A 16,323-nucleotide genomic window follows, 5' to 3' on the forward strand; every position below is an offset into this window, starting at 1 on the left:
AACAGTTAACAGTTTCTGTCCACAGAGCAGGTTAGATTTCAAAATCCCAGAAGTTTAGCAAATGAAAGTCAACTGTATATTAAATACTGATCTCCAGAAAGCTGATGTGAGGGGGAAGGGGGACAAAGCAGGAACATGCAGAAAATGATAACTCAGCATCAAGGCCAAGAGAGAGCAGAGAACAGAGAGGTCTACCAGGGCGCGGAGACCCGCCTGCAGCTGGTATGAATGCAAAGCCACCTCTGGGCCTCAGGACAGGTTTACAAGCTCCAAGGCCACATTTTGGCAAACATCAATATCCTGCATAGCTCTGCTTCTTGATATTTAGGCTTAGAAATTTGCAAAGCATGAGGGAACAGAAAAAATGTTTCAGCATCTGATAATAACATCAACTATTTTTTATTTTATGAGACAAAGTCTCCCTATGTCACCCAGGCTGGAGTGCAGTGGCACGATCTCAGCTCACCGCAACCTCCGCCTCCTGGGTTCAAGCAATTCTCCTGCCTCAGCCTGCTGATTAGCTGAGATTACAGACATGCGCCAACATACCCAGCTAACTTTTTGTATTTTTAGTAGAGACAAGGTTTCACCATGCTGGCCAGGCTGGTCTCAAATTCCTGACCTCCGATTATCTGCCCACCACATCCTCCCAAAGTGCTGAAATTACAGGGGTGAGCCATCACACCTGGCCTAACATTCATTAACTATTGATAAAAGGTGTGTTTGGGGGTTTTTTTGAGTTTGTTAAAAGAAAGAGCTTTTAACCTTCTAGAAAAAGAATCTTGTCATATTTTAATGAAATATTTCAGGAATATAGCAACCTTTTTACAAGCATTACATAAGAAAACATTGGCAGGGCACGGTGGCTCACACCTGTAATCCCAGCACTTCAGGAGGCTAAGGTGAGCAGATTAGGAGGTCTGGAGTTCAAGACCAGCATGGCCAACATAGGGAAACCCCATCTTTACTAAAAACACAAAAAACTAGCCAGGCATGGTGGCGGGTGCCTGCAATCCCAGCTACTTGGGAGGCTGAGGCAGGAGAATCACTTCAACCCAGGAGGCAGAAGTGGTTGCAGTCAGCGAAGATTGCATCACTACACTCCAGCCTGGGCGACAGTGCAAGACTTCGTCTCAAACAAAAAAAGAAAGAAAGAAAAGAAAATATTTACTTAAAGGAAAAGTTTGTTACCATTTTGGGATTGTCCATTGATGACTGCATGAGTTCCAATACTGCAAGATCCGTATTTTTCAACAATTCGGTGTTGATTGTTTCTGAGAACAAGCTATAGAAATACTCCCCATGGGAGAAGTGGATGACGCTGCTCTGCGAGCTGCCCAAGGATGGAGTGGACAGCAGTGCTGGGTTCAGGAGAAGACTCACAAGGCGCTCATACTGGAAAGAAGAAAGGAGAGGTACCGTAACCGGGGCACATCTTTGCATGGCACAGAAAGACTCTTGGGCAACTCATAACTTTGAAATTGGAAAATGATACAGTGAAATCTAAAAAGAGTCTGATATGTGAAGACTGAATTCAAGTTGAAATTGTATATATTTCAACTAGCCTCCATTTTCTAGGTTTCATTTTGGGAAAGAAATCTTCCTTGACCCGTATTTCTTGCGAAAGCCCAGAAAATCTTGTTGTTTTTTATTTTTTGAGACACTGTCTCACTCTGTTGCCCAAGCTAGAGAGCGGTGACACAATCTTGGCTCACTGCAACCTCTACCTCCTGAGTTCAAGCAATCCTCCTGCCTCAGCCTCCCAAGTAGCTGGGATTACAGGCACATACCACCACACCCAGCTAATTTTTCTATTTTCAGTAGACGGCATTTCACCATTTTGTTCAGGGTGGTCTCAAACTCCTGACCTCAAGCAATCCACCTGCCGAGGCCTCCCAAAGTGCTAGGATTACAGGCATCAGCCACCGTGCCCAGCCTTGTCATTTTTTAAAAACAGGGTCTCACTCTGTTGCCCAGGCTGGAGTGCAGAGGCATGATCATGACTCACTACAGCCTTTACTTTCCAGGCTCAAGCTATCTTCCCACCTCAACTTCCTGAGTAGCTGGGACTATAAGCATATGGCACCACAGCTGGCTAATTTTTTTTTTTTTTTTTGTAGAGACAGGGTTTCGCTTTGCTGCCCAGGCTATTCTGAAACTCCTGGGCTGAAGCCATATGCCCACCCAGTGTTGTTGCTTTGAGAGTAAAGTCTAGTAAGGGTGAGAATTTTTAGACAATTTAAATATGTTAATTGTCTACATTAACCGGACAAAGGAGTGAAAAGGGGGTTTCTGCTACAGAAGAAAGGAAGTTGGGATGGAATGAACACAGAGGGCTGGCTGCAGATCTCAGCTACAGCAGTGACTATCTAAGGCCAGCGCAGCATGGTTCAAAGAGTCATGTGAATGTTTTTTTTGGAGCCTCTGGGATTATCCTTCAGAGGCCCTCCCAATCATCCATGTGAAGGACCACCAAGGAGAGAAGAGGCCACAGGTCAACACGGCTCAGTCTCAGAGTCACAAAACGTTCTGTAGCTAATTCCTTTTGGAAACAAAGTGGGACAGACAGAAACTCAATATTAGAAGAATGTTGTTCTACTCTGTTGTTTTTTTTTCTTAAACTACTGAAAAAATAATCTTTTAGAAAGAAAGTCAGCTCATGTTAATTATTCAATACTTGTCCAGCTAAGACCTTACTACCCAAATGCCAGTATCTAGCGACACCTGCAAGTGAGATATGTATTTCCATTATTAGGAGAGTGCAGCATGCTGAGGTCTTTCCTACCAGTCCTCCAAAAGCAAAGGCTAACTCCAGAAGTCCGGTGGCCAGCTGCTTACAACTGGGGTCTAGAGAAGGCAGACACTGTCTCTCATCTCCAGGAGCGATGCTTTTATAAACCAGGGTGAGAAGTTCTGTGCCAAGAGAATGATGCAGATCTGTGGACTAAAACAAAGCCAACACTGAAATGCCTAGCAAAAAGATATTTCTTTTTTTTTTTTTTTTTTTTTTTTTTGAGACAGAGTTTCACTCTTGTTACCCAGGCTGGAGTGCAATGGCGCGATCTCGGCTCACCGCAACCTCCGCCTCCTGGGTTCAGGCAATTCTCCTGCCTCAGCCTCCTGAGTAGCTGGGATTACAGGCAGGTGCCATCATGCCCAGCTAATTTTTTGTATTTTTAGTAGAGACGGGGTTTCACCATGTTGACCAGGCTGGTCTCGATCTCTCGACCTTGTGATCCACCCGCCTCGGCCTCCCAAAGTGCTGGGATTACAGGCTTGAGCCGCCGCGCCCGGCCGCAAAAAGATATTTCATAGAAAAAAAAAAAAATTTCACTGCTCTCATTAAATAAAAATCGCACTGTATATAGCACTGACAATTACCTTCCCAAATTCAGAAAAATTTTAATTCAACTTTGTTCTTGTTGTTCTTCTGTTATGAGATAGAGTCTCACTCTACTGCCCAGGTTGGAGTGCAGTGGCACAATCGTGGCTCAAGCTTCCACCTCAGCTTCCGGAGTAGCTAGGACCAGAGGTCCGCGTCACCCATTCCTGGATTTTGTGGGGTTGTTTTTAATTTAATTTTGTGTAGAAATGAATTCTTGCCATGTTGTCCAGGCTGGTCTCAAACTTCTGGCCTCAAGCAATCCTCCCATTTGAGCCTCCCAAAGTGCTGGGATTACAGGTATGAGCCACTGTATCTGGCGCAACCTTGCTTTCTATGCTAGATTCTTCATTTGTGTTGTCTTGCCACAAAGGCACAACAGCAGTTCTTAAAGTTTTTCAGAAAGGTGCCTTGGGAGTATCCAAATGTCCTTTATTTTGCTTTCATTTATGTTTAAAAATTTTCACATTTGCTTTCATATTTATACCGATACTAGAGCAAGTATTTCTATAACTCTCATTTCATCATGCTCAATACATAAAAGGATATTTAACTAAGAATATAAATAAATACAGTAATTATCATACTAAAGCTCAAAGATGTGAAAATGAATAGGTTATACTTACCTGAGATGGTAACACAGCATGCAGAAGCCCAGCTCTGTGGAGCTGCTTGCAGGCAGACACAACAGCAGCCAGCCTGCTCCTGTGCACTTGTGCATCAGGGCCATACAAGTTGACAGCACAAAGCTCCTCAATCCTGGCCATTCGAGAAAAACAGTAAACTAGGTGAGCTCTGATCTCGTTAAATTATCAAGATACTCTGAGAAAAATGTTTGCACTGTTATGAAAGCAAACAGAGGCAACACCTAACAGAATCCACAGACCCTAAGCTAATGTGGAGATCAAACATGGTGCTAACCGCGTCTGAAGTTTGCTGAAGCTTGGTGCAGGGAAGGCACTGGTTAAATGTAATTTCTAAACAACTGCTGAGGTCACTGGCAGCAAACCTCCCACTAATATGAGCCTTACCTGAGGAAGCAGGAGCAGCTGCAGTTACACGGGAACATACTAGGGGACCTGAAATTCCAAGACAACACATCCCTGAATGTGACCCAAGTGCCCACCTCTGTGCTGTTATTATCTCTCTCAGGTGGGTCTCTAGGATATCTTCGTATGGGGACATCTTTAGTGCTTTCATCAGGTTCACACAAACATCGGGAAGATGATCCATAACCTGGACGTCTCCAATGTTGAACCCTACACTTGCGGGCTCACACAGTGTCTGCACCAGGACTCTCATCAGGTGTGTGTTACACAAGTCCTTCTTCAGGAGCTGTAACAGATGGTTTGATAAACATACTTCGTCAGCCAGCATTTCTATTTTCACCAGAGTGCAGGGCCCATGAGGTTGGGAATTTCTGCCTGACTAGGGAAAGAGTGGGCAGAGTTTCTCTGTAAAATAGGGGCACAGTAAACACTTGAGGTTTGTGGACTAGGTGGTCTCTGCTGCAACTCCTTATGCATAAGAAAGCAGCACGGACAACCGGTGGACAGAGGCACATGACCATGCTCCTATAGAGCTTTATTTGCAGGGCAGGCAAAAGGTGGGGTTGTACCCATGGACAACTGGGGTCTAGAGAAGGCAGACACTGCTGCCCAGCCTGGGACGTAGGGGGCTGCTGCATCCCAGGGCCTGGCATGCCACAGGCACATGGTAGAGGTTCATGGATGAACTGACTGGAGTTTGCTTACACAATCAAGTTCACGGATACATGTATAAATATTTGCTAATGTGTGTTTCGTAAGGTAGATGTTTGATCATAGTACAAAATACAGCATCCAATAAAACAATTAGAAAAAACTATTCTGCATTTCATTTACACAATGAAACTCTGAAGGACGTGCAAAGTTTCATGTTTCAAGAGTAGATTGTTCATCATCATGACCTTAGTTAATAACAATGCATTGTAATTTTGAAAACAGCTAAGAAAATAGATTTTAAATGTTCTCATCACAAAAAAAATGTTACGTATGTGAGGTAACAGATACATTAATTAGCTTAATGCAGCAATTCCACAAGGCAAACCATATCAAAACATCATGCTGTATATCATAAATACAGTTTTTGACAACTAAGATAAATTGACACATTTATTTTGATAGATAACTCTTCTGACAATGAAAAGTTTTAGAAAAGCCAAAACCTGGGCTTCCCTTCCTGGTTCTTCCCGGAGTCAGGAAAAGCTGGACTGAGAGGATGAAATATAATAACGATTTTTTTTTTTTAAGTCAAAACCCCTTCTAACAGGAACCTTTGAAGTATTTTCCCAGTACCAAATATTGAGCTCAAATTAACAGAGCAGCAGGACATCCTACCTTCCATCCTTCGGGGGAGGTGTTCAGGAGAGTTGTGGTGAACTCCATAATCCGAACAACAACGGTGCATTTGCTATAGTTGTACCTTTCTCCCTCTTGCGGGCTTGGTGTGGTACCTGCTGCCCCAGTGCCAAAGCACTTTTCTGCTGCTATAATGTCATGCATAGCAATGCTTTCTAAAAAGAAAGCCACTGCTTTCAAAAGTGAAGACTGTCCTTCAATACCTAGAAGCAATTATATGAAAACATTAATTTATGCTTCCTTTCAACTCCACTAAGATTAATATAAAATTGGTTCTCTAAGTATAAGTATGATATTCGCTCAGTAAAAATTCACAACTTTTCAAAAGAAACAAACAGCTTAATAACAGCTGAATAAAATTGGCAGTTATTTTTTCTCATTTCAAAATTGACACAACCTAAACAGAATTGAACTATAGACTCATCCCATAAGCACACATTTACAGAGGATCAGGTCTTGATTCTCAAACATTACATGTGAGAAGATAAATTACTATGATCATTTTAAAAGACATTTTGGCAATTCATACCAAGTTTTTAAATATATGCATGCCAATTTCTATCAAATGTTTAAAAACTCATGCTTTATCTAGCACTGAAATATTAACTTAATAAAATGACTACAGAATTGCAGAGATAGTTTCTAAGAATGTTCCTTTTAGCATTATTTTTAATAATGAAAAAATTAAAAATCCTAACTGCCCTTCAAAGGACAGGAACAAATTACAGAGTAGTCTTCAAGCAGGTGTGGACAGGCACCAGTCACCTTATGAATCAGCTTTCAGATCAATTCTCCAACGGGCTTTTTCATAAAACTCGTCTGTCTGAAAACACCCTGCAGCTGGTTCTCCTCTCCCATCTCAGCCTGGTCATCAGGACTCTCCTGCTTTAACCAAAGACAGATCCATCCTCGCCTCTCTCCACTCTAACTGTAGTCTATTACTCCAAGGTCCACAGCCCTTCAGGGCCCTGAGGGACAATTTAAAATAATTTTATACTGTTGAAAGAGTGAGTAAAGGCAATGATTGAGTAGGAAAGCCTTTTTGTAAGTCTCACCATTTCTAATTCTTTGTTTCCAATATAATTTAAGGAAAGTCAATCAAATTGTCAACTGAAAGCATTAAAAATAATTTTGATAACATGTATTTTGATGTATTCCAAGAATTGAGAAAATTTATATTAAGAAATATCACACACCAGGGCCTGTTGAAGGGTTGGGGGATAGGGGAGGGATAGCATTAGGAGAAATACCTAACGTAGATGAAGGAGTGCGAGATGCAGCAAACCACCACAGCACGTGTATACCTAGTGTAACAAACCGCACGTTCTGCACATGTACCCCAGGAAGTATAATTTTAAAAAAAAAACATATTCTAAAAAACCAAATATCCTTGAATCCAACCGAATATTGGATTGTAAGACACACTGCAACAACAGATCTGTTAAATGTGGGACAATGTGCATTTTAGAATAAATCAAATATGGCATTTATTTATGTGAACAAGTTTTTTTTTTTTTTTTTTGAGACGAAGTCTCATTCTGTCACTCCAGCTGGAGTGCAGTGGTTTGATCTTGGCTGACTACAACCTCGGCCTCCTAGATTCAAACAATTCTCGTGCCTCACCCTCCCAGGTACCTGGGAATACAGGCACTAGCCACAATGCCTAGCACCTGCCACCATGCCTAATTTTTGTATTTTTAGCAGAGACAAGGTTTTGTCTTGTTGGCCAGGCTGGTTTCGAACTTCTGATCTCAGGTAATGCACCCGCCTTGGCCTCCCAAAGTGCTGGGATTGCAGGCAAGAGCCACCGTGTCTGACCATGAACAAGTTTTTTTTAGTATGAAAATCTATACAAACAAAAGTAGAATTCCAAACATACAACTTTATATTTTATATGTAATAACTATCAAAACTGCTATATTTATGTTATTCTGGCAGTAAAAAATGTAATGTGCACTAATAACAAATGTAATAATAACACAGAAGGAAAAAAAAATTTTTTTTTTTTTTTCTAAGACAGAGTTTCACCATGTTGGTCAGGTTGGTCTTGAACTCCCGACCTCAGGTGATCAGCCCACCTTGGCCTCCAAAATGTTTGGATTACTGGCGTGAGCCACCACGGCTGGCCAAAAAATTTTTTTGAGACAGGCCTCACTCTGTCACCCAGGCTGGAGCTCAGGGGCACAATCACAGCTCAGTGTAACCTCAACTTTCCAGGTTCAAGCGATCCTCCCACCTCAGACTCCCTAGTAGCTGGGACCACAAGTATGCATCACCACAACCGGCTAACTTTTGTACTTTTTGTAGAGATAGTGTCTCGCTATGTTGCCTAGGCTGGTCTCAAACTCCTGGGCTCAAGTGATCCTCCTGCCTCAGCTTCCTAAAGTGCTGGGATTATAGGCGTGAGCCACTGCGCCCGGCCAAGGAATCTTTAAATATGTATACCCTTTCATTAAAAAGACATAGATAGGGATATAGTAAAATCTTAAGCATAAAACTTAATACTGTACTTTAGGATAAAATCATTTGAAGGATATGGAATGAAAATATAAATTCAGGTACTCTACATAATTTCCAATAAAGCAGCTATATTTTCAAGCCAATGATGTTGAATATAAAACTGCTACAGTATTTATTATCCAAAGAATATATTTTTTCAAGTAAAATTAATAGTTTTGTGTATTTAAAATGTCAACATTTACAACATACCAAAAAGTAGAACTTTTTCACGTATATAAAGCTATGAGAAAACCTGTATTTTTCAACTTTGAAGTGTGAAGGAAGGAACTCTCACAGTGAGGTGACATGAAAGAGCAGGCAAGGCAGCCACACAGAACCTGTCATCATGTCACTGGGATTCTGACCTGACAGAGCTGCTGCCCAGGGTGACCCTGGCAGCACCACACATACAAGCATGAGGCAAGGGCAACCTACCTAGGACCTGGAGCGCCCCGACAGTTCTCTCCCCGATGAACGTGTTGTAGCACTCCAGTGCAGCCAGGAGCAGGTCCAGCCAGCAAAGCGTGGCCCTAAGGCTGAATGGCCCCCTCAGGTGCAGAAGGGTGGGCTGAGCCAGGATACCTGAAGGCTGGCAACAGCCGCCCCCCTCAAAGATGTTGATGAGAAAAGAGACACCTTCTTCCTTGAGAACATCTTTCAGCCATAAATTAGGGGATCTATTGCCTACAGGCAAGACAAAGAAACAAGATTAAAATACAGACACATAAATAACTCCCACATACCTACATTTCTTCAGTCTAATCTTTGTACCTAAATGTTCAAAATAATGTGAGACGTTCTTGTTTCATTTTATTATGCATTCAACTTGTCTCACTGTAATTACTTCCAAGAAGGTATTTCCACCATAGCCGTTCTCTTCAGGTTCCTTAAACATTATAAAAATAGTTGGACACAATTTGGAATAGCAGCATACTAATACTCTTTCCCCTGCCTTTTTATTTAAAAATTATTATTCCTTTAAGAAACAAATAATATTTGCATGTGCAAATAAGAACAATAATATCCACTTCTTGGGCTGTTACAAAGATCAGATGAATTAAAGTAGTTAACATATGAACATGTGCTTAGAATAACATCTACCACACAGTAAATGCAGTGTTTGTTAAATAAGAGAATCAAATGAGCTGGCTTTTCCAGGAAATTTTCTTTTAGATATTAAAATTCCTCTAAATCAAAAAACAAATAAAATTACATTTTGTATGCTCTGAAATCAGTAGCACTGAAAAGATCAAAGCATTCTGACTCTAATGAAGAATTCAAAACAGGTATCTCTGATATACTAAGAAGAGAACACTCAGCAGGGGACAGTGGCTCAGTGGAGGCCGAGATGGGTGGATCACTTGAGGTCAAGAGTTCAAGACCAGCCTGACCAACATGGTGAAACCCCATCTCTACTAAAAATACAAAAATCAGCCAGGCGTGGTGGTACACACTTGTGGTCCCAGCTACTCAGGAGGCTGAGGCAGGAGAATTGTGTAAACCAGGGGGAGGCTGCAATGAGCCAAGATCACACCACTGCACTCCATCCTGGGCTACAGAGTGAGACTCCGTCTCAAAAAAAAAAAAAAAAGAAAGAAAGAGAACATTTTATGTATTAAGAGGAGGAAATATTCTGTTACTTCCACTAAGAGACAAATCTATAATGATGAGCAAAATTACAAATAGTAAGATATTTAAATTCTACATCAAGAGTGACAGAAGAAAAATGATAGAAAGGCAGATGGAGAGAGAGCAGACAAGGGAACAACCCAAGAAGAGAGAGAAGCTGAAATGTAGACAAGCATGCATGGGGTCGGGGAGCCTGCCCAACCTTGCTTCTTCCTTCGTCTCCACGGAAGACCTGCTGTCTGTTTCTGGGCCTGGGCCATACTGAGTCTCAGTATTCAGAAGCCGTCAGGAGATGCCTCTCTTGGACACATGTCAGAGGGACAACCCTCCACCTGTTATCAAGTACTACTGATCTGGGTGTTCATGTACCCAACACTGCCACTACACAGGGACCTAAAGAGACACCTGACACAGTCACTTAAATACCACTGAAGGAACCTGTATGCCATGGCTCTTACTGTAATCCCAGCACTTTGGAAAGCCAAGGCATGAGGAGTGCTTGAAGCCAGGATTCAAGACTAGCCTGTGCAACATATTAATAGCAAGACTCTATCTCAACAAAAATATTTGAAAATTAGCCAGGCCTGGTGGCATACGCCTGTGTTTTCAGTTACTCAGGAGGCTGAGGCAGGAGGATCACTTGAGTTTAGTTTATGGCTGCAGTGAACTATAATCACGTCACTGCAAACTAGCCCGGGCAACAAGTGAGACCTTGTCTCTTAAAAATAAACAGGTGCTGCACACCTGCAGTCCCAGCTACTAAGGAGGCTGAGGCAGGAGGACCGCATGAGCCAAGGGGCTTGTGTCCAGCCTGGACAACATAGTGAGATTTTGTCTCTAAAACTGAAAAGGAAAAAAAGAAAACAAAAATACCCACTAAGGGGTTAAGACACCAAAGGAAAAAGGTGGCTACAAACTGGAAGGCCACAGAAGAGACAAATCAAGGAAGGCTCCTTAACGTTATATAAATTACATGTTGGGAGAAGGGCAAGGCTCACCTACTACCTAGTAGCCTTTGTCCAATAAAACAATTCTGGGAGAGAAATCTCTATTTAGTTCAGAATACATGAGGTCCGTACCATAGGCAACCGAGAAGAGAATAGCACTAGAAATGCCTGAGATTAGCACAGCTGACGCCACAAGAAATCTTGTGTGCTATCAGTCACAGACTCGATGTGAGACAGTGGTCTGCTGATAAGTAGCTCTATCAACATAATATCAGGGTCTCAGTTTCTACTAAATATAAGGGAAAAATGCCACCCACTGTCCTCCACCCCTTCCATAGCTACTGGTCCACTTTTGAATGACTAATTTCACAGGGTTACTGTGAGAGTGACTTAACATAAAAAAAAAAAATTGTGGGCCAGGCGCAGTGGCTCATGCATATAATTCTACACTTTGGGAGGCCAAGGCAAGTGATCATGAGGTCAGGAGTTCTAGATCAGCCTGGCCCAGATAGTGAAACCCTGTCTCCACTAAAAATACAAAAATTAGCCAGGCATGGTGGCGGGGGCCTGTAATCCCAGCTACTCAGGAGGCTGAGGCACAGAATTGCTTGAACGTGGGAGGCAGAGATTGCAGTGAGCCAAGATTGTGCCACTGCACTCCAGCCTGGGTGACAGAGCAAGACTCCGCCTCAAAAAAAAAAAAAAAAAAAATTGTCAGCTAAACACATTAAGCAAATTTAAAATGCCAGGCCAGGTGTTGTAGCTCACACCTGTCATCCCAGCACTTTGGGAGGCTGAGGCGAGCAGATCACGAGGTTATAACTTCAAGACCAGCCTGGCCAACACGGTGAAACCCCATCTCTACTAAAAATACAAAAATTAGCTGAGTGTGGTAGCATGCTCCTGTAATTCCAGCTACTCCAGAGGCTGAGGCAGAAGAATTGCTTGAGCCCGGGAGGCAGAGGTTGCAGTGAGCAGAGATCGTGCCATTGCACTCCAGCCTGGGTGACACAGCAAGACTCCATCTCAGTAAAAAAATAATAATAATAATAAATTTTAAAATGCTACTGTTTTTTAAACAATTATCTAAATTAAAATATAAATATACATTTCTATTATATATGTAAAATAATGCAGTACATTAAATTTATACTACATTATTCATATAGCATGTATCAAATAATTGAATTCAATTATAGTATTTATAAAATTCTGTAGTATATAATACTATCATATGCCCTATAATATAACAAAATTTAGAGTCCTTCTAAGTTTTAGAAGCCCAGAAATACATAAAGTAACTTTTCCCCTCTTGTTTCATGAAGAAAAAGCCCAGACAGAACTCCATCCCAACTTTTGCCAAGGAGCCAGTGTGCCCATCTAGCCTGATGCACTCTCCAAGCACTGCATGGGGCTGTGGACTGCCACACAGCACACAGTGGGGGAAGTCTGGGCCTGTTCTGTCCCAAGCACAGCTTCCCCACCCCCAAGTTATCAAACCTGGGTTTGGACTTAATGGACTAAATTGAACAATACATTCGTTTCTAACAAACTCGTAATTATTTCAGTCCATAAGCAGTTTAATGCTTTAGTAATTACTGAAAAGCACAGGTTCACTGCTTTCCTTTAACATCATAGTGATTTGAGATCATTCAGACTTAAGATGCTGGCAATTTCTTATTAACGACACAGTGAAATAGAACTGTATTATCTCAACAACTGTTAATATTCTGAATCTTAACTGACTATCATGTTAACTGCAATGATCACCCAATTACTCAATTCCTCTTTACTTCTTTTAAATGGGATAATAAGCCAAATGTAGTGAAATAAAAAATACACAGATCACCATACCTGGCAATAGAGGAACGAATTTATAAAAGAGTTCAATGGATTTGTGTCGACATTCTGTCTGGGGCCTCCCACAATGAGCTAAAAGCCACTTGACCAGATCCAATAAACACAATGATGCTGATGGTGGAAATCCTCTGCACAGAGACAACATACTGTTATTAGTCCCTCTCCAACATGCAATATTCAGTTACCAAGGCTCTAGAATTTATAAACTCATCTTTATCACACACATCCACATAGAAACCTCACTAAAAGGCATTCAATTCATTTTTAATATATTATCATTAGAGTACAATCAAAATAACACAGGTTAAATGGGTCCTAAATGCTGCTCATGTTCATTTTTTCATGTGGCCAAAAATTTTAAAGCACTTCTTGGCCAGGCACAGTGGCTCACAACAAGGTCAGGAGTTCAAGACCAGCCTGGCCATTATGGTGAAACCCTGTCTCTACTAAATACACAAAAATTATCCGGGCATGATGGCATTATGCCAGTAGTCCCAGCTACTCTGCAGGCTGCCGCAGAATTGCTTGAACCTAGGAGGCAGAAGTGGCAGTGGGCTGAGATCGTGCCACTCCACTCCAGCTTGGGTAACAGGGTGAGACTCCAACTCAAAAAAAAAAAAAGAAAGAGAGAGAAAGAAAAAGAAAAAAAAAAAAGCACTTCCTAAAAGAACGGCACTAAGCATTTTCATGTTTCCTGTGCAATGTATCTTGCAAAGCAGTGCTTCTCAAAGAGTGGTCCCTGGACAGATGTTCCACCATTGCCTCTGCACTTGTTACAAATATAAGTTATCCGGCCCTACCTCAGACGTACACAGAAATTGAGGGTGGGGCCAGCCCAGCAATCTGTGATCTAACTAGATCTCCAGGCAATTCTAATGAATGCTAAGGTTACAACCAGTGAACTCAAGTGATACTGTAAGTTAACAGAACCTGGAAGAATCAACTTTAAAACAACAGAGAAAATATTAACATCCAGTCTACATGGGACTGTGCTTCTCCAGAGTAGGGGCCACTAGCACGGACAACAGACATCCCCAGACACCCTGCAGAGATCTGGAGGGGCTGATGGAGAGCACTCACCTACTGGAGAAAGCAACACCACTGGGATGGAATAAGGGCAAAAACTGGAAACCACTGGCCAAAACCTGAGCCTTGGCTCTAAGCAGTTTTATTTCCTAATTTTGTAATTCCATGTCTGTCAAAACATTACTATTTGAATATTCAGTTCATATACTTCAAAATTTACTCAGTAATCATTCATGCATATTCTAGTCAAATCATCCACATAAAATCATATTTGAAATCGGTGCACATTAAATGAAACAACTCAATTACACAACTAATTTTCAATCTGTATCTACTATCTCAATCCAGATCAAACACCGTATACCTTATCCCGTAAACCAAGTATTTTCAAACATAAAGATTTTTAACTTTTTTGGAACATGCACTCTTCATGCGTCCACACACTCCTTGTTTATACTAATTACTTACACTTCCACACATTCATCCCAGGTTTGGAACATGCACCTTCATGCGTCCACACACCCCTTGTTTATACTAATCACTTCCACACATTCATCCCAGGTTTGGAATATGCACCTTCATGCGTCCACACACCCCTTGTTTATACTAATCACTTACACTTCCACACACCCCTTGTTTATACTAATCACTTACACTTCCACACACCCCTTGTTTATACTAATCACTTACACTTCCACACACCCCTTGTTTATACTAATCACTTCCACTTCCACACATTCATCCCAGGTTTGGAACATGCACCTTCATGCGCCCACACACCCCTTGTTTATACTAATCACTTCCACTTCCACACATTCATCCCAGGTTTGGAACATGCACCTTCATGCGTCCACACACCCCTTGTTTATACTAATCACTTCCACTTCCACACATTCATCCCAGGTTTGGAACATGCACCTTCATGCGCCCACACACCCCTTGTTTATACTAATCACTTCCACTTCCACACATTCATCCCAGGTTTGGAACATGCACCTTCATGCGTCCACACACCCCTTGTTTATACTAATCACTTCCACTTCCACACATTCATCCCAGGTTTGGAACATGCACCTTCATGCGTCCACACACCCCTTGTTTATACTAATCACTTCCACTTCCACACATTCATCCCAGGTTTGGAACATGCACCTTCATGCGCCCACACACCCCTTGTTTATACTAATCACTTCCACTTCCACACATTCATCCCAGGTTTGGAACATGCACCTTCATGCGCCCACACACCCCTTGTTTATACTAATCACTTCCACTTCCACACATTCATCCCAGGTTTGGAACATGCACCTTCATGCGCCCACACACCCCTTGTTTATACTAATCACTTCCACTTCCACACATTCATCCCAGGTTTGGAACATGCACCTTCATGCGTCCACACACCCCTTGTTTATACTAATCACTTCCACTTCCACACATTCATCCCACGTTGTCCTTTATTAGCTGAGAATTAGTTTTATGTTGGGGGGGAAAAGGGAAAAGGAAGCAAGATCACCTACCGAGGCAAACGTCGTTTTTTTGCTTTGTTTAAAGAAACATGCTTCTTTTCAATGATGCGGCATAGGTGATCAATGGCATCACAACACTGTTGAATTGTACCTGTTCAATTGTAAAAGATAATATTTCCAAAGAAGGTATAGATAGCTGATTATTTTTTACTAATTTGTTAGCCTCATTTTTAACTGAAACGGTAATTTTACTATAGATTTAATGTTTTCATCCCTAAGAATAAAAAATTTAGATAAATGATTTACACTGCACATTCAAAACTGAATACAAACTTATATTTAAGACTGCAGGATAGCACGGTACATGCACACACACACAGGCACAGGCACAGGCAAACACACAACGCAATGCCATGCCTAAAACCTGTACCACCAACATCTCAGTCACCCAAAGCACCGCCTCTCCTAATGGACCTGAGATGGAAGAGAACTTGCAGGTATTACAAAACCCACATACCAGGCCAGAACCTGTGGACTTCAATTTGAGGCTATTGTAAAGTGGTGTTAAGTCTCTTGACCTCCCTTCCTATGCAGAATAAACTAAGGTATCATTTGGTAATACAACCTCTGTAGAAGGACACAGAGGTAAGATGGTGAAGTCACCCACAGAAGTCTGGAATTATTTAGGGAAGAAGGCTTATACATCTTATTTTGAACTGTGTCACTAGGAAGAAGTTTTCTATGGTTTTAAATATGTCAGTGATGACACAAAGAGTAAAGTTTCACTTGTTGAAACAATTCACCTAGGGTCGGGCCTGGTGGCTCACGCCTGTAATCCCAGCACTTTGGGAGGCGAGGGGGGAAAGATCGTAAGGTCAGGAGTTCGAGACCAGCATGGCCAACATGCTGAAGCCCCATCTCTACTAGAAATACAAAAACTTAGTTGGGTGTGGTGGTGGACGCCAATAATCCCAGCTGCTAGGAAGGATGAGACAGGACAAACGCTTATACCCAGTAGGCGGAGGCTGCAGTGAGCCAAGATGGCACCAATGCACTCCAGCCTGGGGAACTAGAGCAAAACTCTGTCTCGAAAATAAATAAATAGGCCCGGC

The 16,323-nt window shown here is 41.8% G+C and overlaps 1 protein-coding gene across 2 annotated transcripts in view; it reads right to left on the minus strand.

The window, feature by feature from the left end:
• The window catches only part of PRKDC (protein kinase, DNA-activated, catalytic subunit), a 184,307-nt gene that overhangs the window by 106,110 nt on the left and 61,874 nt on the right, over positions 1–16,323 (minus strand). For both annotated transcript variants that reach the window (XM_003940866.4, XM_003940865.4), the window contains exons 29-36: positions 15,263–15,362; positions 12,711–12,844; positions 8,716–8,964; positions 5,761–5,984; positions 4,509–4,717; positions 4,009–4,141; positions 2,786–2,944; positions 1,192–1,395 (exon numbers count right to left, since the gene is read on the minus strand). In XM_003940866.4, the coding sequence (XP_003940915.2) occupies positions 1,192–1,395; positions 2,786–2,944; positions 4,009–4,141; positions 4,509–4,717; positions 5,761–5,984; positions 8,716–8,964; positions 12,711–12,844; positions 15,263–15,362 (1,412 nt within the window). The remainder of the gene's footprint in view (positions 1–1,191; positions 1,396–2,785; positions 2,945–4,008; positions 4,142–4,508; positions 4,718–5,760; positions 5,985–8,715; positions 8,965–12,710; positions 12,845–15,262; positions 15,363–16,323) is intronic.

The sequence above is a fragment of the Saimiri boliviensis genome, chromosome 15, assembly GCF_048565385.1.
Source record: "Saimiri boliviensis isolate mSaiBol1 chromosome 15, mSaiBol1.pri, whole genome shotgun sequence".
Taxonomy (NCBI): domain Eukaryota; kingdom Metazoa; phylum Chordata; class Mammalia; order Primates; family Cebidae; genus Saimiri; species Saimiri boliviensis.